At 41.7% G+C, this 27,226-nt stretch overlaps 1 protein-coding gene across 1 annotated transcript in view; it reads right to left on the bottom strand.

The window, feature by feature from the left end:
* Window positions 1-27,226, bottom strand: part of stpg2 (sperm-tail PG-rich repeat containing 2) — a 533,079-nt gene that overhangs the window by 130,400 nt on the left and 375,453 nt on the right. Inside the window, exon 12 of the mRNA XM_073041898.1 lies at window positions 12,044-12,159. Coding sequence (XP_072897999.1) covers window positions 12,044-12,159 — 116 coding nt within the window. The remainder of the gene's footprint in view (window positions 1-12,043; window positions 12,160-27,226) is intronic.

Genomic DNA, 27,226 nt, shown 5'->3' with positions numbered 1-27,226 from the left:
GAGGGATATGGACAGAAGTGATTAGTTTGGTTGTCTATTTGATTACAAATTTAATTGGCTCATCACAACACTGCGCACCGAACAGCCTGTTCCTGTACTGTACTGTTCTATGTTCTATTAGCTATCTAGCACTTCACCCAGGACTAAGGATGTTCAAAACACTTCTCCCAGAGCTCCTACAATTTATACACTAACCTCCTACAAGGTCCAAGGGGACAACTTGTCAGGCCCTGGGGACTTATTCATCCTAATTTCCCTCAAGACAGCAACTTCTGTTCTGTAATGTGGATATGCTCCACAACCTCACTTCTGTTTTACCTAATCTCTACAGTCCATCCGCCACGTAAATCCAAATGTAAAAAATCCATGTACGATGTCTCCCATCTCCTTCAGCTCCATACATAGATCACCATATTGATTTTCAGGTGAACCAATTTTATTCCTTGCTACCTTTTGTTCCAATATCCTGCAGATGCCCTTGGGATTCTCCGTCATCTTTTCTGACCAAGCAACCTAATGCCATCTTATATCTTTCATGTTAAGTGCTCCCTTACATTTCTGATACTCTTCAAGTAACTCATTTGTTTCTTACTGCCTCCACCTGCTATGCACTTCTTTCTTCTAAACCAGGGTCTCAATATCTCACAAAAAGCAAGATTCCCTAAATGCTTGCCTTTTATTCTAACAGGAGCATACAAAGTCTGTTCTCACAATGTTTCACTTTTGAAGGACTCCCACTTATCAAGTATCCCTTTGCCTGAAAACAACCTATCCCAATCCACACCTGCCAAATCTTTTCCAATGCCATCAAAATTGCCTCTTCTGGAATTTGGAATCTCTACCCAAGAACCAGTCCTATCTTTCTCCATTATCATCTTGAAACTAATGGAATAATGATTACTAGATCCAAAGTAATCCCTACACACTACTTGCGTCACCCGCCCTGTCTCATTCCTTAATTGGACAGCCAGTATCATAATCTCTATGGTTGGGACTTTTATACATTTGTTGACTTTCATGAACACATTTGACAAACTCTATCCCATTCAGTCCTTTTACTGGGAATGGAAGTCCCAGTCAATATATGGAAAATTAAAATCACCTACTATTACAACTCATCTTTCTTGCAGCAATCTGCTATCTCTCAACAAAATTTGCTCCTCTAAATTCTGCTGATGATTGGGAGGTCTATAATAAAATTTCATTAACGTGGTCATCCATTTCTGTTCCTCAGTTCCACCCATATAGGCACAATAGACGAGCCCTCCAGTATGTCCTCTCTGAGCACCGCTATGATATTTTTCCTGATGAGTAATGCCACCTCTCCACCCCTAATATCTCTCACTGTATCTTCTCTAAAACAATGGAACCCAAGAACAGTAGCTGCCATTACTGCCCTCCTTCAACCAAGGCTCACTAATGGCTAGGGTGTTATAATGCCGCATGCTGATCCATATTCTAAGCTCATCTGCCTTAACTACAATGCTCCTTGCATTGTAATAGGTGTAATTCAGAACATTAGTCTCCCATGCCTACTTTCCCCACAACCCCTCCACTACTACCACAGCATTCTGGTTCCCATCCCCTTGCAACTCTAGTTTAAAATCCCCAGAGCAGCACTAGCAAACTTCTAATCTATCTTGATATCCCAATCTATCTCATCAATGCCTGTGCTGTTTATTTTCTTCCTGTAACTGGTGCACTTCAATGATGTGTGCTTAGCCCACTGCTCCACTCTCTCTACACTCATGACCGTGTGGCTCAAACGCCATCTATAAATTTGCTGACTATTGTTGGCAGAATTTCAGATGGTGATGAGAAGGCATGCAGGAGAGAAGCGCTCAGCTGACTGAGTGATGTTGCAGCAACAACCTTGCATTCACTGTTAGTAAAACCAAAGAACTGATTGTGGACTTTAGAAAGGGTAAGATGAAAGAACACACACCAATCCTCATTGAGGGATCAGAAGTGGAAAGAGTGAGTAACTTCAAGTTCCTTGGTACTGACACCCCTGAGGATTTATCCTGGACCCAACATATCAACACAGTTACAAAGAAGGCCCAAAAGTGGCTATATTTCATTAGGACTTTGAGGAGATTTGATTTGCCTCCAAAGATCTACGGATGTACCATGGAGACCATTCTGACTGACTGCATTACCATCTGGTATGGGGGAAGGAGGATGGCTGCAGGAAGTTGTGAACTCAGTCAGCTCCATCATGGGCACTAGCCTCCGCAGCATCCAGGACATTTTCAAAAAGCGGTGCCTCAAAAGGCAGTATCCAACATTAGGGGACCCCCATCACCCAAGTCATGCCTTCTTCTCACTGCTACCATCAGGAAGGGTTTACAAGAGTGTGAAGGCATGCATTCAGTGATTCAGAAACAGCTTTTTCCCCTCTACCATCAAATTTCTGAATGGACACTGAACCCATGAGGACTACCTCATTACTTTTTTTTTGCACTACTTATTTAAGTTAACTATTTCACATATATAAATTTACTGTAATTTACAGTTTTTATTGCAATGTACTACTGCAGCAGAAACAACAGCTATTGTGGCATATATTGGTGTTATTAAGCCTGATTCTGATTCTGAACACTACCTTCTGCATTCTACTTTTTACCCTTTGTACTACCTTGATGCACTTATATTTGGGATGATCTGTATGGATAGCATGCAAAACAAAGCTTTTCACTGTATCTCAGTATATGTAATAATAATAAACCAAATACCGATTTAACCAAGGCCCTCCCCTATTCATTAGTGTAGATGCAACAATTCCAAAGCAGTGTTCCAAACAGTACTGAGTTCTCCAATCACAAACAAGAGAAAATCCACAGAAACTGGAAATCCAAGCAACACACACAAAATGCTGGAGGAACTCAGCAGGCCAGGCAGCATCTATGGAAAAGAGTACAGTCGACATTTTGGGCCGCGACCCTTTGGCAGGACTGGAGAAAAAATGATGAGGAGTAGATTTAAAAGGTGGGAGAATGGGAGAGAGAAACACAAGGTGATAGGTGAAACTGGGAGGGGGAAGGGTGAAGTAAAGAGCTGGGAAGTTGATGAAGAAAGAGATACAGGGCTGGAGAAGGAGGAACCTAATAGGAGAGGACAGAAGACCATGAAAGAAAGAAAAGGGAGAGGAGCACCAGAGGGAGGTGATGGTCAGACAAGAAGATAAGGTGAGAGCGGGAAAAGGGGATGAGGAATGGTGAAGGGGAGTGGGGGGTGGGGGCATTTCCAGAAATTTGAGAAATCAATGTTCATGCCATCAGGTTGGAGGCTGCCCAGATGGAATACAAGGTGTTTGCGGCCTCATAACAACAGTAGAGGTGGACAAACATATCAGAATGGGAATAGATAGATAGATAGATACTTTATTCATCCCCATGGGGAAATTCAACATTTTTTCCAATGTCCCATACACTTGTTGTAGCAAAACTAATTACATACAATACTTAACTCAGTAAAAATATGATATGCATCTAAATCACTCTCTCAAAAAGCATTAATAATAGCTTTTAAAAAGTTCTTAAGTAGTTTACTTAAATACATTAAATACAATCAACCCCGGCACTTTAACATATCTTACTCCTGGCGGTTGAATTGTAAAGCCTAATGGCATTGGGGAGTATTGACCTCTTCATCCTGTCTGAGGAGCATTGCATCGATAGCAGCCTGTTGCTGAAACTGCTTCTCTGTCTCTGGATGGTGGAATTAAAATGGGGGACCACTGGGAGATCCCGCTTCTTCCGGTAGGTGCCCGGCGAAGCGGTCTCCCAATCTACATCGGGTCTCACTGATATACAGGAGGCTATACCGAAAGCGCCGGACACGGTATATGACCCTCAACAGGCTCACAGGTGAAGTGTCACCTCACCTGGAAGGACTGTTTGGGGCATTGAATGGTAGTGAGGGAGGAGGTGTAGGGGAAAGTGCAGTACTCGTTCTGCTTGCAAGGATAAGTGCCAGGAGGGAGATCAGCGGGGAGGGAAGAATGGGCAAGGAAGTCACAAAAGGAGCTTGGGTTCTCCCTAGTTTCCAAGCTTACATATACTGTATCCCTCAAGCTATACTGCTAGAACAGATTTGCTTCCAGAAGCTTGTGCGCAGATTGCCTGTGGTGTTTTACAATAGCAATTAGGAAGGCAAATTATAGTTTGCCTTCATTGCAAGAGAATTTAAGTGTAAAATTAAAAGGTCCTGGTAGACTGTGTGGGAATAATGTGCACAGATCTAATATCTCAGTCTGAGGAAAGATGTAATTGTAAAAAAAAAAGGAACACAAGAAGGGATCACCAGATTGACGTTGGTTTGCACTGGGACCATAGATTAAGCTGACTAGGCCTATACACACTTTAGATAAAGCATCACTGTGACACACAGTGCACAGTTTGACAATATTGTTTGACATCCCTAAGCACATTATAAGTTGGTCAAAGGATAAAAAGAACTGACAATGTCAGTGGAACAAGATTCTTTTAGAGAAACAGTAATCAAGATGGTAGCTCAAATATTGATTGTTTTTGTCTAGTTCCTGATGGGGTATGTAAACATTTGCTGCTGATGCTTACAGTCTTTAGAATTTCCTGTTTATTGATCTCACTCAGTTAATTTCACCAGCCAAATGTAATGTGTCAGATCTTTAGAGGCTGGATAACTGTTTTCCAGCAACCACAAACAGTTTCATTAATGCTAGTTATAACTCCGTGCCACACTGTAAACTAAAAGCAAAATTAAGAAGTACTGAAATATAAGTGTTAGATATTTCAAATGTTAACACAGAATCAGCCAAGGTTTTCTCTCGATTGAAAAAACTACACGCCAGTTGCAGCAAAGCTGACTTTAATGACTTCAAGTCATTAGTACTGATCAGGGCAATGGAGGTATTTGCAGGATATGATTCCAAGAGGAGTAATGCAGAAAGGTTGAAAGTGCATTGCATTATTTTAACCAATGTTAATACTTTTCAAGATCACTCGAAGCTCCCATTTCAGCAATGTCATTAACCAGCTTAAAGAATATAGGCCGGAAAGGCCTAAAACCATACTGGATCTCTAAATAAATAAAATAAATGTTCATCTAAATCTATTAACTAATTTAGTATAAATAGCATATTCCTATATTTATACATTTCTCTTCTAATTCCACTGCTGTGATCACCATGCTACAACAGAAAAAGCAATGTAATATTGGTGATCACCTTGCACAATATCTCTGTTCAGTCCATAGGGTGATCCTGATTTTGCAGTAATCTGTCACTATCATTCTCTGTCCCACTCCCAACCTAATATTTCTCTCCTTAATCTCCTTCACTATTCCAATAAAGCTCAACATGAAGTCAAGGAACAGTATTTCATCATCCAAAAAAAAGGTTCCAAAAGAGTTCAACAACTTCAGACTACACTGCATTTAATTTCTCATTTCCAACATCCACAATACTTCCCTTTTGTAAATCTGTTTCTCCCATTTATACCTAGATTAAATATAGAGAAGTTTCTTATAGAAAAGTAAAAAACATTGAATGCACTCAGCAGGTCAGGCAGCATAAGACACTGGAGCAGAATTAAGCCATTCGTCTATTGAGTCTGCTCTGCCATTCCATCCTGGCTGATTTACAGTGTCTATAAAAAGTATTCAGCTCCTTGGAAGTGTTCATGTTTTATTGTTTTACAGCATTGAATCACAGTGGTTTAAATTGGCTTTTTTGACACTGATCAACTAAAAAAGACTTCCATGTCAAAGTGAAAACAGATCTCTACAAATTGATCTAAATCAATTACAAATATAATATACAAAATAATTGATTGTGTAAATGTTCACCCCTTTCGTGTCAGTATTTAGTAGAAGCACCTTTGACAACAATTATACCTTTGAGTCTGTGTGGCTAGGTCTCTATCAGCTTTGTACATCTGGACACTGCAATTTTCCCCCATTCTTCTTTAGAAAACTTCTCAAGCTCTGTTAGATTGCATGGGGATCATGAGTGAACAGCCCTTTTCAAGTCCAGCCACAAATTCTCAATTGGATTGAGGTCTGGACTCTGACTTGGCCACTCCAGGACATTAACTTTGTTGTTTTTAAGCCTTTGCAGTGTAGCTTTGGCTTTATGCTTGGGGCCATCATCTTGCTGGAAAACAAATCTTCTCCCAAGTTGCAGTTCTCTTGCAGACTGCATCAGGTTTGGTTTCATCAGACCATACAACCTACTTTCAGCTGACTTCAGAGTCTCGCACATGACTTCTGGCAAACTCTAGCTGAGATTTCATATGAGTTTTTTTCAATGGTGGCTTTCTCTTTGCCACTCTCCCATTAAGCTGCAACTGGTGAAGCACCCAGGCAACAGTTGCTGTATGTGCAGTCTCTCCCGTCTCAGACACGGAAGCTTCTAACTCCTACAAAGTTGTCATAAGTCCCATGCTGGACTCCCTCACTGGTCCCCTTCATGCACAGTCACTCAGTTTTTGAGGATGGCCTGCTCTAGGCAGATTTACATTCTTTCCATTTCTTGATGATTGAATTAACTGTATTCCAAGAGATATTCAGTAACTTGGAAACTTTCTCTTGACTTGTGTTTTTCAATAACTTTTTTCTGGAGTTGTTTGGTGAGTTCTTTGGTCTTCAGGGTGTAGTTTTTGCCAGGATACTGACTCACCAGCAGCTGGAATTTCCAGATACATGTGTATTTTCACTACAGTCAAGTGAAACACCTTGACTGCACAACTAATTATGTGACTTCTAAAACCAATTGACTGCACCACTGATGATTTGGTGTGTCATATTAAAGCGGAGGGGTGAATACTTCTGCAATCAATTATTTTTTGTTTGATATTTGTAATTGATTTAGATCACTTTGTAGAGATCTGTTTTCACTCTGACAAGAAAGTGTCTTTTTCTATTAATCAATGTCACAAAAAAACAACTTAAATCCACTGTGATTCAAGGTTGTAAAACAATAAAACATTAAAATATACGAGGGGGTGAATACTTGTTATAGGCACTGTATTATACCTCTCAATCCCATTCTCCTGCCTTCTCCCCATAACCTTTGACACCCTTACTAATCAAAAACCTATTAACCTCTGCTTTAAATATATCCAATGACTTTTGGCCTCCAGAGCTGTCTGTGCATTGAATTCCACAGATTCACCACCCTTTCACTAAAGAAATTCCTCCTCATCTCTGTTCTACAGGGATGTCCTTGTATTCTGAGACTGTTGCCTCTGATCCTAGACTCCCCCACTATAGGAAACATCCTTTCAACATCCACTCTATCTAGACCTTTCAATATTCATCAGGTTTCAATGAAAACCCTTCTCCCATTCTATTAAACTCCCACAAGTATGGACCCAGAGCCATCAAATGTTCCTCATATGTTAACCTTTCATTCCCTCAATCACTCTCCTGAACTTCCTATGAACTGTTACAAGGTAATCACACAAGGCAATCTGGGAAAGAGGGACAGAAATACCTTACCGGTCAAGGGCTATACATCAGAACAGGAAAAAAAGAAAACGACTTTAGCTTTAAGTTAGAGTCATAGAGTTATAGAGCACTACAGCGCTGAAATCGGCCCTTTGACCCATCCAATCCATGCCAAATTGTTGTTCTGGCTCGTCCCTATCGAACTACACCTGATCTACAGCCCTCCATACCCTCCCATCCATGTACTTATCCAAACTTCTCAACATTTTCAATCAAAAATGCATCATTTGTATCAATGACCAACAGAGTCCAAGGATGTGCTGGAGCAGATCACAAGTGCCACAATGGCCACAACTTACTAACCCTAACCCATACACCTTTGTATGGGAGGAAACTGGAACACCCGGCAGAAACCCACGCGATCATGGAGAGAACTTGCAAACTTCTTCCAGACAGCAGCAGGAATTGAACCCTAATCACTGGTGCTACAAAACAGTATACTAACTGCTGTGTTACTGTGCCACCCCATTGTAAATGTTAAGACAAAGGGGATACTTCTGATGGGGTGAGGTAAGAGTTGTAATGGGGTAAACTATGGATAGATCATCCAGTTGATAAACTAATTAGGGCAGTTGTACAGAATATATTCCTTTAGTTTCTTTTGTTGTCCCATTCCCGCCATTCTTTATCTTGCTCCAAGCTTCATTCAATTATTCCTATCCTACACAAATCTTACCTCTTATTCCTTTCTGCCCTCCCTAATATTTTTTCCATTTCACAATTTATTTTTCTCTAATACTTCCTGGTTTGGATGAAAGGTCTGAAACACTGAGTTCTGTTTCTCTCTCCACAATGCTACCTGACCTGCTCAGCACTTCCAGCTTCCTTTTCCATTTTTATTTCAGATTTCATTTACAGGGTGGTGTGGGGTTTAAAGGGAGATGGGCCAAGCACGGGAAATTGGGACTAGACTGGCGGACACCATGGTTGCAATCAACTGGCTAGGCAAATGAGCCTATATTTCACTATTTTCATCATTAGCAATAGTTTACTTCTGTGGAAAACACATTTGTTAAGCTTGGCATGTAGACAAATTAACCAAATTCACTGCAAGCAGTGCAGAGCAATGAATTAATTTTCTACAGAAAGCAGACGGACATCATCAAAATCATTGTGGAAATCTAAAATCTGGTGGCCAGCACTTTCAGAGATATTCACAGTTCCAGCAACTAACAAACAAGTTCTTCTGTCGCTATTTTTTCATCCTCCCCACACAAGTATCCCCTTCACGTGAACAGAAATTAACCCATTCGTTCTGCATTACACTCTATTATACAAATTGAGAGCAGAGTTTTACCCAATCCGTTAAAATCACCTCAGAGTAAATGATCAGCTCATTAGGAATAATGTGATTAACCAATTCATAGATTGCACACAGAGTAATCAGTTAATCCATTATGAATAGGACAACATAATTAATCAGCTGATTATAAGTAGGGAACAGAAAAATGTAAAAATTGATTAACAACACCAGATTTCTATATCAACCATCACATTTGAAATAGCACAGACTGATGCAAATCAGTGGAAGAGAAGTTAGAACTATTAAAGTTCCCTCAAAATAAACAATACAAAATACTTAGCTCGGTTGCAAATCTTATGTCTATTTTCTCAAATAATCTTCATGCATTTCAGGTTTTTTTTTCTATTTGAAAGAAAGTTTTTTCCAACTTGGAAGAAATTCTGAAAGCAAACAGTAGCCAGTCAAGAATGGGATCAACTAAAGCTCTTGACCCAAAACCATTCTTCTCTCCAGTGGCTGTGGCTGAATTTATAATGACGATTTGTTAATGATTCTTGTCTTTTGCCTGCAGTCTTCATCAGACCAGTAACTATAACTGTACATAACACACACACACACACACACACACACACACACACACACACACACACACACACACACACACACACACACACACACACACACACACACACACACACACACACACACACACACACACACACACACAGTTACCAACATACGTTCTGCCTCAGGAATTGCTGCTGCAGTTCTACACTGCAGTCATTGAGTCTGTCCTGTGCACCTCCATCATTGTGTGGTTTGGAGCCGCCACCAAGCAGGATAGAACCAGACTACAGCGCACAGTGAGGACTGCTAAGCGCATCATTGGAGCCTCCCTGCCCTCTATTGTGGACCTGTACTCTTCCAGGTTGAAGAAGAGGGCGGGGAACATCATAAAGGACTCCTCCCATCCTGCGCACAGACTGTTTGATCTGCTTCCGTCTGGTAGGCGCTTCAGATCCCTCCAGACTAAGACTAATAGGCATTGGAGAAGTTTTTTTCCCTACTGCGGTCACTTTGCTGAACAGTTAACTGCCGGTTAACTGTCGGCTAACTATTACTTGGATTGCACTACCTGTATGTATAATCTATATTTTCATTTATATTTATCATTATTATTGTTATGAGCAGAGAGACAACATCTGCCGGAAGTAAATTCCTTGTATGTGCATAGGTACTTGGCGATTAAAGTCTGATTCTGATTCTGATAACATATACTGACACAGAAACACTGGCACACACACAGAGGCATGCATAGCCTCATGTACATGTTTAGATAAATGACCACAATTAATGTACATTAATTCTAAACATGGAAACTCTTCCACACAGAAACTCTCATGCATAGAAATTCTCCTGCAAAGATACTCTCACAAATGAATGCGCTGAAACATTTAAGTTCTCATACAGACACTCTCGTGCACAGATATTCTCTTCCATCAAACTCTTCCACACAAAGGTACTCTTACACTGAGATACCCTTGTATAGAAACTCTCACATAAATGCTGTCACACACTGTACACTAACATACAAATACTGCTTTCTCTTTAGAGTCTCTCTCAGTGTTCGAGTCACTCACTCACAGATTCTTGTGATATTACAAGTACAAGCATTCCCTCCAACAGGCACACACAGTACACTCACACCAATATATACATTCCATAGACCCAGTTAACAAGGAGCAAAGGTATGTACAAAAAACAACCAAAAATGTGTCACAATAAAGTTAAATGAACCATGAAGCTGAACAGAATTTCACTATTAATGGGAGTTTAACAATTGTATCAAGATTGAAAGAAAAGTCACAACTAAGCCACTGTAGACTGTTGTTTTGATCTAGATGCTATCTCTCTTTAGTAGAAGGTGTTGTACTGAATGATCTCTGCTGATTGTCTTGACCCAGTTGCTAACTACACTCATTTGTTCCAAGTGGATAATTCCCAGAGTCAATTCCCTGATGGCATTGATTAGCTTACACTGATCAAAGGAAATGCCGTCATTTCTATAGTGCCTTTCATAACACATAGATCCTGTCAGAATATAAGAATGCAGAGTCAATCTGAATATAACAAAATCCCTGAATCAGGGATTCATGAGTATCTCCTCCAACCTTATCTACTGCATTCAATGCTATCGAAGCGGCCTCCTCTACATGAGTGAGACCACATGCAGACTAGGTGACAGCTTTGCCAAGCACCCACACTCTATCCATCATGGCTGCCTAGAGCTCCCTGGTGCTAATCATATTCATGCCCCTCCAAGTTCCTATATTGACCAATCTGTCTTGAGCCTCCTCTGTTGCCATGGTGAGGCTAAGCACAAACCAGAGGAACAGCACCTGGGTAGTCCACAACCCAACAGCATGAACATTGAATTCTCCAATTTCTGGTAAACTGCTCCCCCCCCCCCACTCCATCCCTTTTCTCTCTCCTTTTGATCTATTCAGTTCCTCCTACACTCACCCAAACTCCCCATCATCCTGGTCCATTCTCTTCCTCCATCCACTCCATTTGTCATCACCCACATACTCCTCCCAACAGGTCCTCTCACCCACCATTCCCATCTGCCCTCTCCACCTCCCTCACTCGATTCCATGCTCCATCTTCCTCTCCTATTGGATTCCATCACCTTCAGGTCCATGTTCCCTCCACCTACCAGCTCCCAGCCTCTGTCTTTATCTCCACTCTTCCTTCCTCCATCTGCCCATTACCCCTCCTCACCTGGATGCAACCTATCACTCTTGCTCAACTCCATCCTCCCACCTCTTTATACTGGCTATTCTCTGCCCCTCTGCTGTTTCGGTGCAAATGAAGGATCTCAACACAAAATGTCAACTGTCCATTTCCCGTCAAAGATACTGCCTGACCTGCCGAGATCCTTCAGTGCATGGATTCTTCCCCTCAATCAACAATGTTCAGAAAGCTGGTTTTCACTGCTGAACATTGTAATGTATGTATTGGCCAGAGAACCAGGAAAATCTGCCTATTCTGAAGATCTCCTACATCCACCTGAGAGGAAAGATACAACCTTGATTACTTACTGCAGCACCTTAAACAGTGCAGCAAACTCCTGGCTCTCCAGTGAAGTACCAGTCTATTTGCGCATTAAGGCCTCTGCAATAGAACATAAAATCTGTTGCTAATACCTTCTCGTGTTTCTGGAACTCATAGGGTTTCCAGGATTCTTACCTTTTGTGAAAGAAGCTCAACCCATTCTTGTTTAAACAAAGCAGATGGAAAAATCCTTACCTCATAGTCTCCAGGACCTGGGGTGGAAACATTGATCTCTTTAAAGCGGGGCTGTCTGGATACCATTAGAGCCATCTTGGGTATTGACCTGAGAACAGGCTTATATGCACCAGGTCCTGAAAAACAATAGAACAAATAAAGAAAAGATAACTCAGTAACAATCAGAAAGGTTATTCTTCTCCCATTTAGAAATGGTAAATTGGTCTGAAATGTCACAATTCCTTGACTCCAACAGTTTCTGCTTGAGACATTGTGTTTTTCTAGCAGGTTGCTTGCTATGCCAGATACCAGCATCTGCAGTGTCTTGTGTCTCTAGACAAAAGGGATGTTTGCGAGAGGGTGGAAACCAAGAGAGACAATGTGAGAAGTGACGTGCTGAGGGATGAGAGAGGGTGCTGAAGGCTTATTGATCACAGCTGACGTGTCTAGAGGAGATGTAAAAGGAGGAAGAATGGGAACAGAAAGAAATGCAAAACACAGCAATTGCTAGACATCTGAAACAGAGTGAATGCTGGAAATTCTCAATAGGTCAACCAGCATCTCTGGTGAAAGAAATGGAGCAAAGATTATATACTGATAACCTTTCAATTATGCTAGTAGTTTTGTTCTCAATGGCTCATGAAAATAATGAGCTACACAACCAAGGCAGAAATTTGAGGGAAAAAAAATTGTTCTCCCAGAGGCTTGTCAGATGTTAGAACATTCTTTCTCAAAGGAGAGTTACAACAATTTTCAAGGCAGTGGTAGATTGTTTCTTGATAAGCAATGGACTGAAAATTTACTTGGGGGAGTAGGAATGCAGGAGTTGAGGTTACAAATCAAACTAACTACCTTATTAAATGTTGCATCAGGATCAAGGGGGTCAGTGATCAATTCATTGTGGGAACATTTTCCCTCCATTTGCTCCTCAGAATCCTTTCATAACCTGTCAGTTCATCCCCATAGCTTCTTTTTCCTAATGAGTACCCCAGCCTTTTGTGGGGCTTTCACTCAAGTCCACACCGTCCTTTGGAGAGACACTTGAAGCATGTCCATCGCCCATCTCCCAGCAGTTGCTCTGTGTTGGATGATTTTCAAAAGTGTTGACTCCAGGCCCCTGCCACCCTGCCACCCTGCCACCGTTTTCTCAAGGCAGATTCACCTTATTAGTGAAAATCATTCACAAAGGATTGTGCTTCCATTTCTTTGGGGACTGCAGCATTTTATGTCTCCAGGGCAAAGCAGGCATAGGAAAGAGGCTGGTTGATCTACAGGCTTTAGCCGACACTGGGAACTGTACAAGTAGCTACCGAGTGTCAAAAATAAAGTTTGTTCAGCAGTGCTTTTGCTATCTGTGCCTGTGTTCACCTGGAATATAAGATGAGGAAGAAGGGTACTGCAAAAAAAAATTATATACAGTGATATAAAGATAAATATCAGACAAAACTCACAAAGAGATTCCTGATCAAAGGTACCAACAACATTAAAACATTGCAGCACTGGCAGGCATAAGGCAAACTCATGAATCATTCATCACACATGGTCACTGTAAATATTAATAACTTGAAAATCTGTGCATCGGCTCTTATAAAATACTTGGAGAGTAAATAGATCAATCATATGTGAAAATTAACCCATAACACCAGCACTGATGTGGCAACAGCTTGCATTTATATAGCACTTTAACAGGGTACTTCATTAACAAGGTTTGCCAACCTGCCAAGAAAGCAGAGATTGAATCAAAGGCTTAGAACATAGAACTGGAAGAGTACAGCCTAGAAACAGGCCCTTCAGCCCACGATGTCTGAGTCGAGTATGATGCCAAATTAAACTTATCATGTTTGCTTGGTGATGATCCATTTCACTCTATTCTCTGCCCCTCCAGTGCCTGTCGAATACCACTGCTTCCTCTATTGCTCTGGCAGCCCACTCCAAGCACTTCCCACTCTATACATAAGAAAAAACCTTACCTTGCACATCCCTTTTAAACTACCCACCTCCTCTCACCTTGAAGCTGTCCACTAGTATTTGACAGTTCTAACCTGGAAAAATGATTCTGACTGTCAGCCTTACATTTTTACGAACTTTTGAAATGTCTCCCCTCAGCCTGTGATGCTCCAGAGAAACAACTGCAGATTGTCCAACCTTTCCCTCTAGCTCATAACCCGTTACGAATGTGCCACAGCTCTGAGGGGCCGAAGGGTGCGGGGTAGCCCCCTCCTTTGTGAGAATCGCAAGATCACTATTAAGTCAGTTCAGGAGACCCAGGAAATGAGAGAAAGACATGCAGAATCCACAAAGAGGGAATGTGTCCTGGCCTCCGAAAGGCGGACCCATTGATACCGGCTATTGTCTCTTGGAGACGGACTTGTGTATTGCATCCTGTACTATGCATCGAAGCCCCAGGCAATGAACCGAGGGGGAGGTTGGTGGAGGGATTGCATCATCCCAACCTGATTGACACCTGAGACCCTGTGAGTCAGGATAAAAAGAGAGTCTGTGGGAACAGCCCCTCAGACGCACCAGAAGAAATGCTAACGATCCCGTAATAGCAAAAACCAGTGGAAGGCCACGTGCGTCCTTTTCCGTTTGCCCCGGAATAGGTGGGCCCTGTACCATGGCAGAACGATTTTTAGCTAACAACGGGGAAATCAACTCCCAACAACTCTCGAAGGATTGACATCATAAAAGAAATGGGCAAGTTTTAACCTGTCTTTCTCTCCAAGCCAAAAGCTGCAGCTTGAATGAACTGACTGACTTTTATATTTCCATCGGACAATACATTATCCCCTAGACAACGATAGAGCTATTTCTTATTGATTACTATTAGACCCGCGCTTTTAGATTTAGTATTGACGACGTATATTATCTGTAAGTTTGCCTTGATATTATTTTGTGTATTTTTATCAATAAATACTGTTAAAAATAGTACCATCAGACTTCAACGGACGTCTCTATCTTTGCTGGTAAGTGACCCAGTTACGGGGTACGTAACACCCCTAATTCAGGCAGAATGTTTCTGAAAGCTCTCCAAGCCTCCGAATCTTTCCTGTAATGGGGCTACCAGAACAGCACACAATATTTTAAGTGCGGCTTAAGCAAAGTTTGATACAACTGCAACTTGACTTCCTTACTCTAATGCTCTGTGCCTTCACTGATTAGGGAAAGCATGCCAAATGATTTCTTTATCACTGGATTTACTTGCTTTGCCACTTTCAGGGAGGCACGAACTTGAACTCCAAGATCTCTATGTACACAAAGCCATCAGTTTAAAGGTCTTAAAGGAGTTGACACAGAGGGATTTAAAGAATGAATTCCAGATGTCAAAGGCTTGGGAATTGAAAATAGAACCACACCTGGTGGGGTAGTTAGAATCAAGGGTGAAATCTCATCTGGAGGAGAGTTCTTGCAAGAAGTGGATTTTGAGAGCCCTTTGCACATACAGAATCAAAGATTCATGAGTATAGCAGCCCTAGTTCTAACAAATGTTCAGCTAATATTGATTTTTTTTCTTTTAAAAAAATAAACTCACAAACATAAAAATGGCAGATGCCACCATTGGTCTCTGCATTGCGATGATCAGTAATTGAAGTGGATTGAATGTGGAGCACAGGGACCTGAGGTGTGCTGAATAAATCAATCCTTCTCAAGTTCAATGACTGATATTATCTTGAAACCTATCCTTATGTTTGTCTTTAGAAACTAATATAATACTTGAAACTTTAATATCCATGCAGTGTCTTGGATGTTATCAAATCTACAAACAGTAAGCACTGGAATAAAACAATTTCAGACAAAGCTGCATTGTGCCAACGATACACTCTGCACTGAAGACGATGTCTCCTGATGAGAGGTGCGCAAGATCACGACTGGATTAGATGGAGTAAATCAGGGGAAGCTGTTCCCTTTACTATTGACTGCATGGGATGCATAACAAAGACACCGTGGTCTGGTGTGGAAATCTGAATGAACAGGAATGTAAGAAGATGCAGAGATTAGTGGTCTCTGTCCAGTACATCACGGGGACATCCCCCAGCCCCCCACCCCCACTATTCATTGCACAGTAACTACAGGAGGCCCTGCCTTAAGAAGGTAATGCCTATTATCAAAAGTCCGCACCATCCGGACTATGCTAACTCTCACAGTGACCATCAGGCAGGAGTTACAGAAACCTAAAGTCCCAAATCACCAGGTTCAAGAAAAGTTACTTCCCTTCAGCCATTCAGTTCTTGGACCAACCTGCACAACTCTAATCATTACCTCAGTACAGTATAGCAACACAAAACGACTTCAGCCAATTTACACCACAATAGACTTGTTTTTTTTAATTCTAATTGTGTTCTTTCTTTTATAATTTTGTAGAATTTATGTTGCTAATTTATGTTTTTTTCTTGTGAATTCTGCTTATATGATACTATCTACCTGTGCTGCTGCTGCAAGTAAGTTTTCATTGCATCTGTGCATACATTGACTTATACATGAGAAAATAAACTTGACTTTGACTTTGAACTATTCAGCCTGGTAAGATTACTCTGTTCCCCTGAAGGCTCCTCCTATCTTTTCCCATCTAAGTCAATCAGAGTAACTCTCTGTCCTCTCTTATTCCCTCCTCCCTGATAACCTCATCCAGCCTCCTCTTGAATTCATTAATACAATTTATATCAAGCATTCCTGTGGGAGTGAATTGCAAAAAAGTAATTCCAAAATCATTTTGGATTTTGAATGACTGTTGGCCTTGAGCTCGGCTTTTCCCCACAACTGCAAATATTCTTGCTATAGCCACGTTATCAAAACCCATCGTCGTCTTAATAGTCTCTTCTTTCCTCAGAGGAGAACCAGTCCTTTCTTCATGTGTGAACCCTTGCATTTCTGGTGTCATCCTTGTACATCTCTGCATTCACTCCAGTATACCTATTTTCTTATCACAATATAATCATTAGAACTGCATGCATTTCACTAAGCATCTAATAGGTTTGACACAGCCCTAGAGTGATCCCTACATTGCAATTCCACCCCTCCAGAAATAAATACAGGATTAGAGTGGAGAAACAAGATAATGAAGACACTGGAACCTGGAACAAGCAATCCACTGGATGAACTCAGCAAGTCAAACAGCATCTGGGGGAGAAAAGGGATTGTTAATGTTCTGCATCAAAATCCTTTCAACCTGAACCTTCACCATTTCCTTTCCTGTCACTGATGTTGCTCAACCTGTTGAGTTGCTCCAGCATACCGTTTGTTGCACAGTGTTTGGGTTGCCTTGTTAAATTGGGGCACCATGCTTAGTGATTGGACTGTTTGTCCTCAGGATCCCTTTATCTACCTCACCTCACTTGCACCTTCCCCTATTAAGTAATTTCATAGAATCAAAGAGCTAAATGTATCCAGCATGGAAACAGGTCGTTCAGCCCAACTCATCAATGTCAACAACATTGCTTAACTAGGCTAGTCCCATTTGCAAATTATATTCTTTATGATTTGTTGACATAAAGTGAGGAACAGGACTTCCTGACTCTTCAAGCTGCATTGCAGAGCAAACTCCAAATTAATCCTACATACATTGACCTCCCAACTGGTACGTCCTTGGACTGTGGGAGGAAACCAGAGCATCAGGAGGAAACCCATGGGGCCACAGGGAGAACGTACAAACTATTACAGGCAGCAGCGGGAATTGAACCTGGGTCACTGGTACTATAAAGCATTAAGCTAACCACTACACCACTGTAATGCCCCAATTATTTGTCCTACCAAACTTAACTACAGCACACAATAAAGTGCTGAACTTTACTTGCCAGTTTTTTGCCCTTTTGTGCAAGCTTGTTAATTACATCCTCCTGAAATTTACTGCTGTATTGTCAATCACAACCCCTTTTCCCGCAATTGGGCATCAATTGGAAATTGTGATTTTCATTACCGTGTCTAAAGCTCATATTTGTTTAACATTGATGGATGGTTCCAGAGCAGTAGATTCAAAACTCTGGGAAAAAGATATGGGAGAAGGGAGAGGAAATTTGTTTTTTCATATGATGTAATGAGCTAGAGCCAATTGGCTGGAGGAATGGTGAGAACAGAATAAATCAAAACCTTCAAATATGAACTGAAGGTATTGGAGAGAAAATAATTTATAGTGCTGTGGAGAAGCAGTGGGGAGGATGGGTTGATGAGATTATTAAGAATAAACATGGACTCAGTGAGTGAAATGGTGTCCAAAGTGTTTCATAAAAATTGTGGCTCTCTACAATTTAATGAAGCCTGCAGGACACTCGGATATATCAACTACCAGCATTTTAAACGCTCAAGAGGAATTCCACAAGAATGCTAAGACATGAAGGCAGTATAAGGGCACTTAGCTGAGACTTGAAGAATCTTGTAGATAGTAAAGCTAGGCTAGGAAGATGAGGGCAGAAATTCCAGATGGAATTCTTGCTAGCTGATCATGCTGCCAATTAAATCAAGGATTACAAAAGGACAAAATTAGTTGAAACCAGAGATTTTGAAGGATTATTAAACTGTGCGGGATTTCATGGATAAAGCAGGTTATATCCTGGTAGCACATTTGTGGTAAGGAAGCCATTTTACACTGTTGCACCATTACCCTGCCTGGTAAACTCCTCTGAGACTACAGCCTGCTCTGTTCGGTTGGGGGCTATAATGGGGAAATTAACTGCTGGTGATACCCATAATGGTACATTATCTCAGGCACCCACTATCTCACTAGTCTGCCAAATGTCAGGTAATGCATCAGGACAGATGGAGCATGCAGTGGGAGATAGGTTACGGACAATTTCACTGCTAAAGCCCAGATGTCAGATGCTTCACGTGAGTGGTTCAATGCACTGGAGGATACATGGGCAAAGACTCTGATGTATTAAAATCATACCGAGCTAACACAAAGTAAAAATGGTTTTTATTTATATATGGTACTTCATTCACCCTTTTTTCAATCTATTTCAACATGCTTTATTGCCAATGAAATACTGTTTGAAGTGTCCTGCAGTAAGCTCCTGCAAATAGCCGTATGATAATGGAAAATCAAGAAAAAAGCTGCAGATGCTAGGAATCCGAAATAAAAAGTGAAAAAACTGCAAATACCCAACAAGTCAGGCAGCATCTGTGGAAAGAGAAACAGGAATAGGTTGCAGAGTGGATGAGGAAGGAACAGATAGGACAAGGGTTGTCAAGAGTCTAAGCTAGTAATGAAATCATAGAATCACACAGCACAGAATCAGGCTCTTCACCCCAACTGATTCATGCTGACCAAGATCCCTATCTAACCTAATCCCATTTACTTGCGTTTGGTCTATATCCCTCCAAACCTTTCATATCCATATACTTGTCCAAGTATCTTTAAAATACAGTGGATTTCAGTTAATTGGGCCATTGGTAATTGGAGCAACCATTTATTTGTGACAACTCTTAAAAAGTAAAAGCAATTTAGAAAATAGGTGGAATTCCCTTAGTTTATTTGGGACACTATGTCACTAAATTGGGACAGAAGACTGTTGCCAAACAGTTTCTAACTAGCATCAGGAAGTACAATTGTGTGGCCGTTAGTCACTACACCATACTTAGAGCAAGCAGTTTTTAAATAGCATCAGTTGCATGTATTTATGTTCAAAAAGCTGTGATTTTTGTCACTGATAGTTGGTGAGTAATTAGCAGTAAGATGATTCAAGACTGTTTTGATTACTGCGGTTTCAAACATTCAGGCTTAGAGTTAGCAGAAATGTCTGGAAGTAAATATGAAATTATTTCACTACTTCAACAAGTTCGGAACTACAAATAATTTGAAGGTATCAGCAATCATCTTGAATATTACAATGAAAATAAAGATTTGGAGAATGCAATCATCAGAAGCATTCTTTGAAGCTGATCCATTATCTGCACCAGGTGTCTGCACTGATTTTGTTCATTTACAGTCAATCAAAACAATACAGCAGTCCATCAATTGCTATTAGGAACAAATACACATTTTGTAGTACTGTAGAAGTTCTGGTAGTTTTATAATTTGTTCTGTATTTCATTTAAATATATAACTAGTTGCTGAGTTAAACTGTAGGTTGTCATGTTTCTACCTTTTCAACCATTACGACAAAGCTTCAGCAAATGGGGCAGCCGCTTAATTGGGCCAAGATGTACTCATCCCAATGTGTCCCAACTACAGGATTCCACTGTATTGTTAATGTATATTCCTTAATTACTTCTTCTGGCAGTTTATTCCTAATACTATTCACCCTCTGGGTCAAAAAGTTAACCCTAACTTTCCTATTTTTCCCCTCTCCTCTGAAATCTGTACTGTCAAGTTCTTGATATCCAAACACTGGGGAAAAAGACTAAGCATTCACCATATCAGTTCCCTTATAATTTTTTTTATACTCCTCTGTAAGATCACCCCTCATTCTCCTATAATCAAATGAAAAAGGTCACAGCCTGCTCACCCTTGGGACGGGTATAAAGGGCTATGACCGGTACAGGATGAGGCAGATCGGTATGTACTAGATTAGACAAAGGGCTTGTTTCTCTGCTATGTTGCTCTATGACTCAGTCCTTCAAGTTCTGCCAACATCCTCATAAATCTCATCTGAACTCTTTCCAGCTTAACAGCATCTTTCCTGTATCAGGGTGACTAAAACTGAACACAATGTTCCAAATGTGGCCTCATGAGCATCTTGTACAACTGCAACATAAGATCACACCTTACTGAGTAACACCCACAAATTGTTGGAGGAACTCAGCAGGTCAGGCAGTACTTATGGAAATGAATAAACAGTTGACGTTTCCACCAGACCATGAGATATAGGTGCAGAGTAGACCAGTCGGCCCATCGAGTCTGCTCTGCCATTCAATCATGGGCTGATCCAATTCTTCCAGTCCCCTGCCCTCTCCCCATACCCTTTGATGCCCTGGCTAATCAAGAACCTTCAGGATAAGACCTTCTTCAGGACTGGAAAGGAAGGGGAAGAAGCCAGAATAAAAAGACTGGAGGGGTGAAGCAGGACTAGCTAGAAGGTAGTAGGTGAAGCCAGGTGGGTGGGAAAGGTGAAGGGCTGTAGAAGAAGGAATCTGTAGGAGAGTACGGTGAATCATAGGAGAAAGGGAAGAAGGAGGGGCACCATAGGGAGGTGATACACAAGTGAAAAGAAGAGGCAAGAGGCAAGAGTGGGGAACAGAAGAAGAGGGGGAAAAAACTGGAGGGAGAAATTGATGTTCATGCCATCAAGTTGGAGGCTACCTAGATGGAACCTGAGGTATTGCTCCTCCACCCTGAGGGTGGCTTCATCGTGGCAAAAGAGCAGACCAAGGACCAACATGTCAGAATGAGAAAGGGAATAGGAATTAAAATGGCCGGCCACCAAATATTTCTCCTTGAGGCGGATAGAGTGGAGGTGCTCAACAAAGTAGCTCCCAGTTTAGCTCGGTCTCACCAATGCAGAGGAAGCCTCACTGGGAGCACCGGATACAGCAGACAACCCCAACAGATCTGCAGGTGAAGTGCTGCTTCACCTGGGAAGGACTGTTGGGAGACTTGAATGGGAGTAAGGGTGAAGGTGAATGGGCAGCTGTAGCATTTTTGTCGCTCGCCAGGAGGGAGATTAATGAAGAGAGACAAATGGACAAGGGAATCATGGAGGGAGCAATCCCTGTGGAAAGCTGGGAGTGTGGGGGCAGCGGGGGGAGGTAAAGATGTGTTTGGTAGTTTGGTGCTTGGTTTCTATCCCAAGTGCCCAGGTTGATGAATGCCAACATGCCAAAAGCCTTTCTCACCACTATGTCTCTCTTCGGGAAACCATGTAAAGATTCAAAGTATATTTATTATCAAAAAATATATGCAGTATACAACCCTGAGGTTTGCCTTCCCGCAGACAGCCATGAAACAAAGAAATACAATGGAACCTATTCATAGGAAACATCAAACACACAATGCGCAAAAAAAGAGCAGATCGTGCAAATGGCAAAAACAAGCAACTAACACACGGAATACTAAGCATCAAACCACAGAGTCCATGCATGTTCAGTTTAGTTCAGTTCGGTTGAACTCAGTGCTTCGTCGTTCGTTGACTGTGGGCCGCAGAGCTAATCCGCCCTGATGAAAATCACACAAAGTAGCAATATAGAAAGGAGTAACTAGAAACACATATGAACTGCATTGTCCTCTAACAAGTCTCACTCACAAACGGCTCTGATCAAACCTTGCTCAAGGCCCCAGACTCCTGCACCTTCCTCCAGCAGCAGCAAGTGAGAGGGAGAGGGAAACCGGTAAAACAGAAGCAGACAACGCTGAACATCCACTCGCCTTCCGTTCTCACCCTCATTAATTTAATTTTGCTCGATGTTTTAATCAGCGAGTTGGTCAAGAATTGAGGCCCATCATGGGTTCACGATCCGCCATTAGGCTGCACACTCATTTTCCAACTTCGCTCTAAACCATGTCAAATTCCCTCAGGGACAGCAAAAGCATCCGATTGCTCAGTTGGCCCAAAAACACATTTTCAAAATGTAACTTACAGGGTCCTATCACACACAGATTAGTAGTAGAAGTATATTAAAAAGAAGGATGAGAAATAGTTGTGTGAACTTTAGGACATTGCTGTTGGTCAAATTGGTCACTGGCGCCATCTTGTACTTGCACTTGTAGATCTCTCTGTTCTTCAACACTTCCCTGCACCCTCCCGTTCTCAGTGAAAATCCTACCCTCATTTATCTTCCAAAACTGCAACACCTTCCCCTAATATCATCTGGTCATCCGGTTGATAGATTAATGAGAAAAGTTAGAGACTGAAGACACAAACAAACATAATGTTTGTGAAATGCAGGTCAATATATCTGCAGTAATTTGCACCAGATCAAGCAGTATTGTGGAAAGGAAATAAATTAACTTAGTATTATGAATGGATAATTTACAACAGAATTGTCCAGTCCAAATATGCATCAAGAAAGTAAGTTACCTTGCATTGATACATCTAATATTGTCTCCCAGAGTGTTGCATTGCTCCTGTTTACATTGGGCTTTGTTGGAGACCACATACAGTCAGGTCAGAGTGATAATAAGCAGATCATCTGTTTCTGTGATGTTAAATGAGGGATAAGTATTGGCCAAGACAATTGGGAAATATCCCCTGCTTTTCTTTGAAATAAATACACAAAATCTTTTACATCCACCTTCATAATTAGGCACAGACCATGCTTTAACATTTTATTTGTGACTCGTAAAACAGAGCTCGAAACAGTGAACGCAAGGCAAAGCCCTTCAGCCCACAAAGTCTGTGCTGAACGTGGCGCTAAATTAAACTAAATCTCTTCTGCCTATACATAATCTAATTCCATACATACTGTATTCATGTCTCTCTCTAACATATCTGCTTTCACCACCAATTCTGGTAGCCTATTCCAGGCACCTACAAATCCCTATGTAAACAATTTACCCCACATCTCCTTTAAACTTAACCCCTCAGTTAACATGCATGTCCTCTAGTATTTGATAATTCTACCCCATGAAAAAAATTCTGTCTATTCTATATAAGCCCCTCATAATTTTACAAACTGATAGCCTGATGGGCACCTTTCACCCTCCGATGCTTTAAGGAAAACAACCCAAGATTTTTTCAGTCACCCTTCACACACAGCTCATTCACTCTAATCCAGGCAGCCTCCTGGTAAATCTCTTCTGCACCTTCGCAAAAGACTTTCCCATAAAGGGAGGACTAGAACAGCATTGCCAACACCCTCTCTTTCCCTCAGTGTTGCAGTGGAGAATCGGCCTGGACTTTTGTGCCCAAGCCTGTGAGCTGTAACCTCTACATGGAAGCTGACGGCTCAGGCAAGTGGGAACAGAGCTGGAACTGAGCAGCTGATATGAAGATGGGTAAAGTGGAAGCACGGACTGTGTAAGGACAATAGTTTCAGCCCAAGTAACGCTATGCTTCAAATGAGTTGGGCAGTCCCTATGGCCGTTCACACTCCAAAACATCACCTCCCAGCTCCAAAGCCTGCATTAACCTTGACGGGGAGAGAACAACTGACAGCACCATTTATTTTACACTGAGTGACCTCTACTGGCAAGAATACGTCACTGGGTATGAGCCACATCTGCTGCAAAAATAAGACCCACGGCATTGTTTGGTGATTTTATACTCCCTGCAGACATTGATTTAGTTTTAATTAATGGTTATGACAAAGGGAGAGCTCTATCTTCTCTCAGACATAACCTTGGAATCATGTTCCAGCTTCTCCAACCTTTGTCTCTTTCTTTTTGCTGCTTCCTCCGGCAGGTGAAGTGCCAAGCTATCAGACGAGTAACTGGGTATAGGACAGTACTCCCGATACTAACCTGCTCTCTCCTAACTGCCCCTCCACTGTAAAAAGAGGAAAAATTCCATTTAACACAGGAAACAAAGTGACCTGCTGCCAAGTTCCAAAATCTGTGCCTTGGAGTTGGGAAGACCAAGGATAATTAAAATCTTGAAAGTTACTGGGAAGATGTGGGATTGCAGTGGTGTAGTTACAACCAGACAGGTCATGACCTTATTAAATAGGAGCTTATATTGAGTTTATCATCATATGTATAAGTACACATATCCACAGATGCAACAATAAAATTATCTGCAGCAGCACCAAAGTCATATACAACACTCAAACAGCATTCATGAAGAACATAAATTATGTACTTGATTTTTAAGAATAAGAAAATGATTAGAGCAATAAAGCAAAGGTCTATTTTAGTGCAAAATGACCATAGTGTTGCTAAACTGTAATGATTGGTGTAGTGTTGAATGGTTAAAGGGATGTAGCTGGTTTTGATCTTGATCATGTGGGAATTCAAGCTCCTGAACCACTTGCATGATGGCAGCTACAAGGAGATGGCATGGCCCAGAAGCCGGGATCTTTGTTGCCTTCTTTTGTAGCACCTCCTGTAAGTACTACAAATTGTGGGAGGGATGTGTCCGTGATGTATTGGGCTAAATCCACTCCTCTCTTCAGCCTCTTAGGTACTCTCTGTGCACTCAAATTGTCATACCACACCATAATGCAACCAGTCAAGATACTTTCAAAAGTACATCTGCTGAGCACACACAAAATGCTGGAGGAACTCAGCAGGCTAGGCAGCATCTACGGAAAAAAGTACAGTCGACGTTTCAGGCCAAAACCCTTTGGCAGGACTGGAGAAAAAAGTGGAGGAGTAGATTTGAAAGGTGAGGGGAGAGGAAAGAGAAACACCAGGCGATAGGTGAAACTTGGAGGGGGAGGGATGAAGCAAAGAGCTGGGAAGTTCATTGGTGAAAGAAACAGAAGGCCATGGAAGAAAGAAAAAGGGGGGGAGGAGCACCAGAGGACGGTAATGGGCGGGCAAGGAGATAACATGAGAGAGGGACGAGGGGATGGGAAATGGCGAAGGGGAGAGGGTGGTGGAGGCATTACTAGAAGTTTGAGAAATCGATGTTCATGCCATCGTTGGAGGTTACCCAAACGGAATATAAGAGGTTTTTCCTCCAACCAAAGTGTGGCCTCATCCCGACAGTGGAGGAGGCCATGGATGGACATATCAGAATGGGATGGGAAGTGTAATTAAAATGGGTGGCCACTGGGAGATCCCACTTGTTCTGACGGACGGAGAGTAGATGGTCGGCGAAGCGATCTCCAAAATTACGTTGGACCCAAACATCGGCTGTACTTTTTTCTGTAGATGCTGCCTGGCCTGCTAAGTTCGTCCAGTATTTTGTGTGTGTTGCTTGGATTTCCAGCATCTGCAGATTTTATCTTATTTTACATCTGTTGAAGTTTGTTAGAGCGTTTGGTGACAAGCTGAACATCCTTAAACTTCTCAGAAAGTAAAATTGCTGACACACCTTCTTTACGATTGCATCTCTGTGCTGGGCCCAAGACAGTTTATATTGAAGTACTGGCATTTAAAGCTGCTGCCTCTGCTCTACCACTGATGTAGGCTGGTGCCTGTTCACCCTCCTTTCCATTCCAGAAGTCAACGTACAGCTCTTCAGTTTTACTGAAGTTGAGCAAGAGGCTGTTCTTATGGTAGCACTCAACCAAGCCTCCTATCTTGCTGCAGAACTGTGAGCAATCTGCTGTTGTGTGAGAAGTCTGTTTCAAATCAAATCATTCAAATGGTTCAATTTACCATTAGAATTTACACAGTATACAACCTGAAATTCTTACTCTTCGCAGACATCCACAAAAAAGAAAACACAAGGAATAAATGACAGACACTTCAGAACCCCAAAGCTCCCCCTGCTACACACAAACAGCAGCAAAAGCATCAACCCTCCCCAGTTTGCAGAAATATCAATACGAGTTTGTAGATGACGCCACCACAGTGGGTCAAATTTCAAATAATGATAAGTTAAAGTACTGAAAAGAGGTGGTAAGCCTAGTGACATGGCGTCATGACAACAACCTTTCTCTTAATCTCAGCAAAATAAAAGAGTTGGTCACTGACTTCAGGAAGGAAGAGGTGCACACACTCTTGTTTACATCCATGATGCTGAGGTTGGGAGGGTTGAGAGCTTCAAGTTCTGAAGAGTGAGCATCATGGTTGGCCTGTCCTAGTCCAACCAGGTAAACACCAAGGTGAAGAAAACACATCAGTGCCTCTATTTTCTCAGGGTCTCTCAAAGTTGCCACACAAGTGAACAGGGTTTTAAGGAGGTTTATAGGGCCTTCTCCTTCATTAATCAGTGTATTGAGTTCAAGAGCCACAAGGTAATGTGGCAACTCTATAAAACCCTGGTTAGCCCATATTTAGAATATTGTGTTCAGTTCTGGTCATTTCATTATAGGAAGAATGTGAGATTAGAGAGCATGTCTTATGAGGACAGTCTGAACGAGCTAGGGCTTTTCCATTTGGAGAGAAGGAGAATAAGAGGTGATCTCATGGAGGTGTACAAGATTAGAAGAGGTATAGATCAAATGAATGGCCAGTGCAGAAATGGTGAAAACAAGTGGGCATAATTTTATTGTGACTGGAGTAAAATACTGTATGGGGGGGGGGGGGGGGGATGTCAGAGGTAGGTATTTTATACAGAGTGGTGAGCATATGGAATGCCCTGCCAGGGATGGTGGTAGGAAGCAGATACATTTGGGACAGTTAAGAAACTCTTAGATAGGCACATGAGTGATGGAAAATGGAAGGCTGCGTGAGAGGGAAGGGTTAGATTGATTTTAGAACAGGTTAAGCAGTCATCATAATATTGT

Source organism: Hemitrygon akajei, chromosome 4, assembly GCF_048418815.1.
Source record: "Hemitrygon akajei chromosome 4, sHemAka1.3, whole genome shotgun sequence".
Taxonomy (NCBI): Eukaryota; Metazoa; Chordata; class Chondrichthyes; order Myliobatiformes; family Dasyatidae; genus Hemitrygon; species Hemitrygon akajei.
The sequence above is the reverse complement of the archived record's forward strand: the minus strand, read 5'-3'. Positions and strand labels throughout refer to the sequence as shown.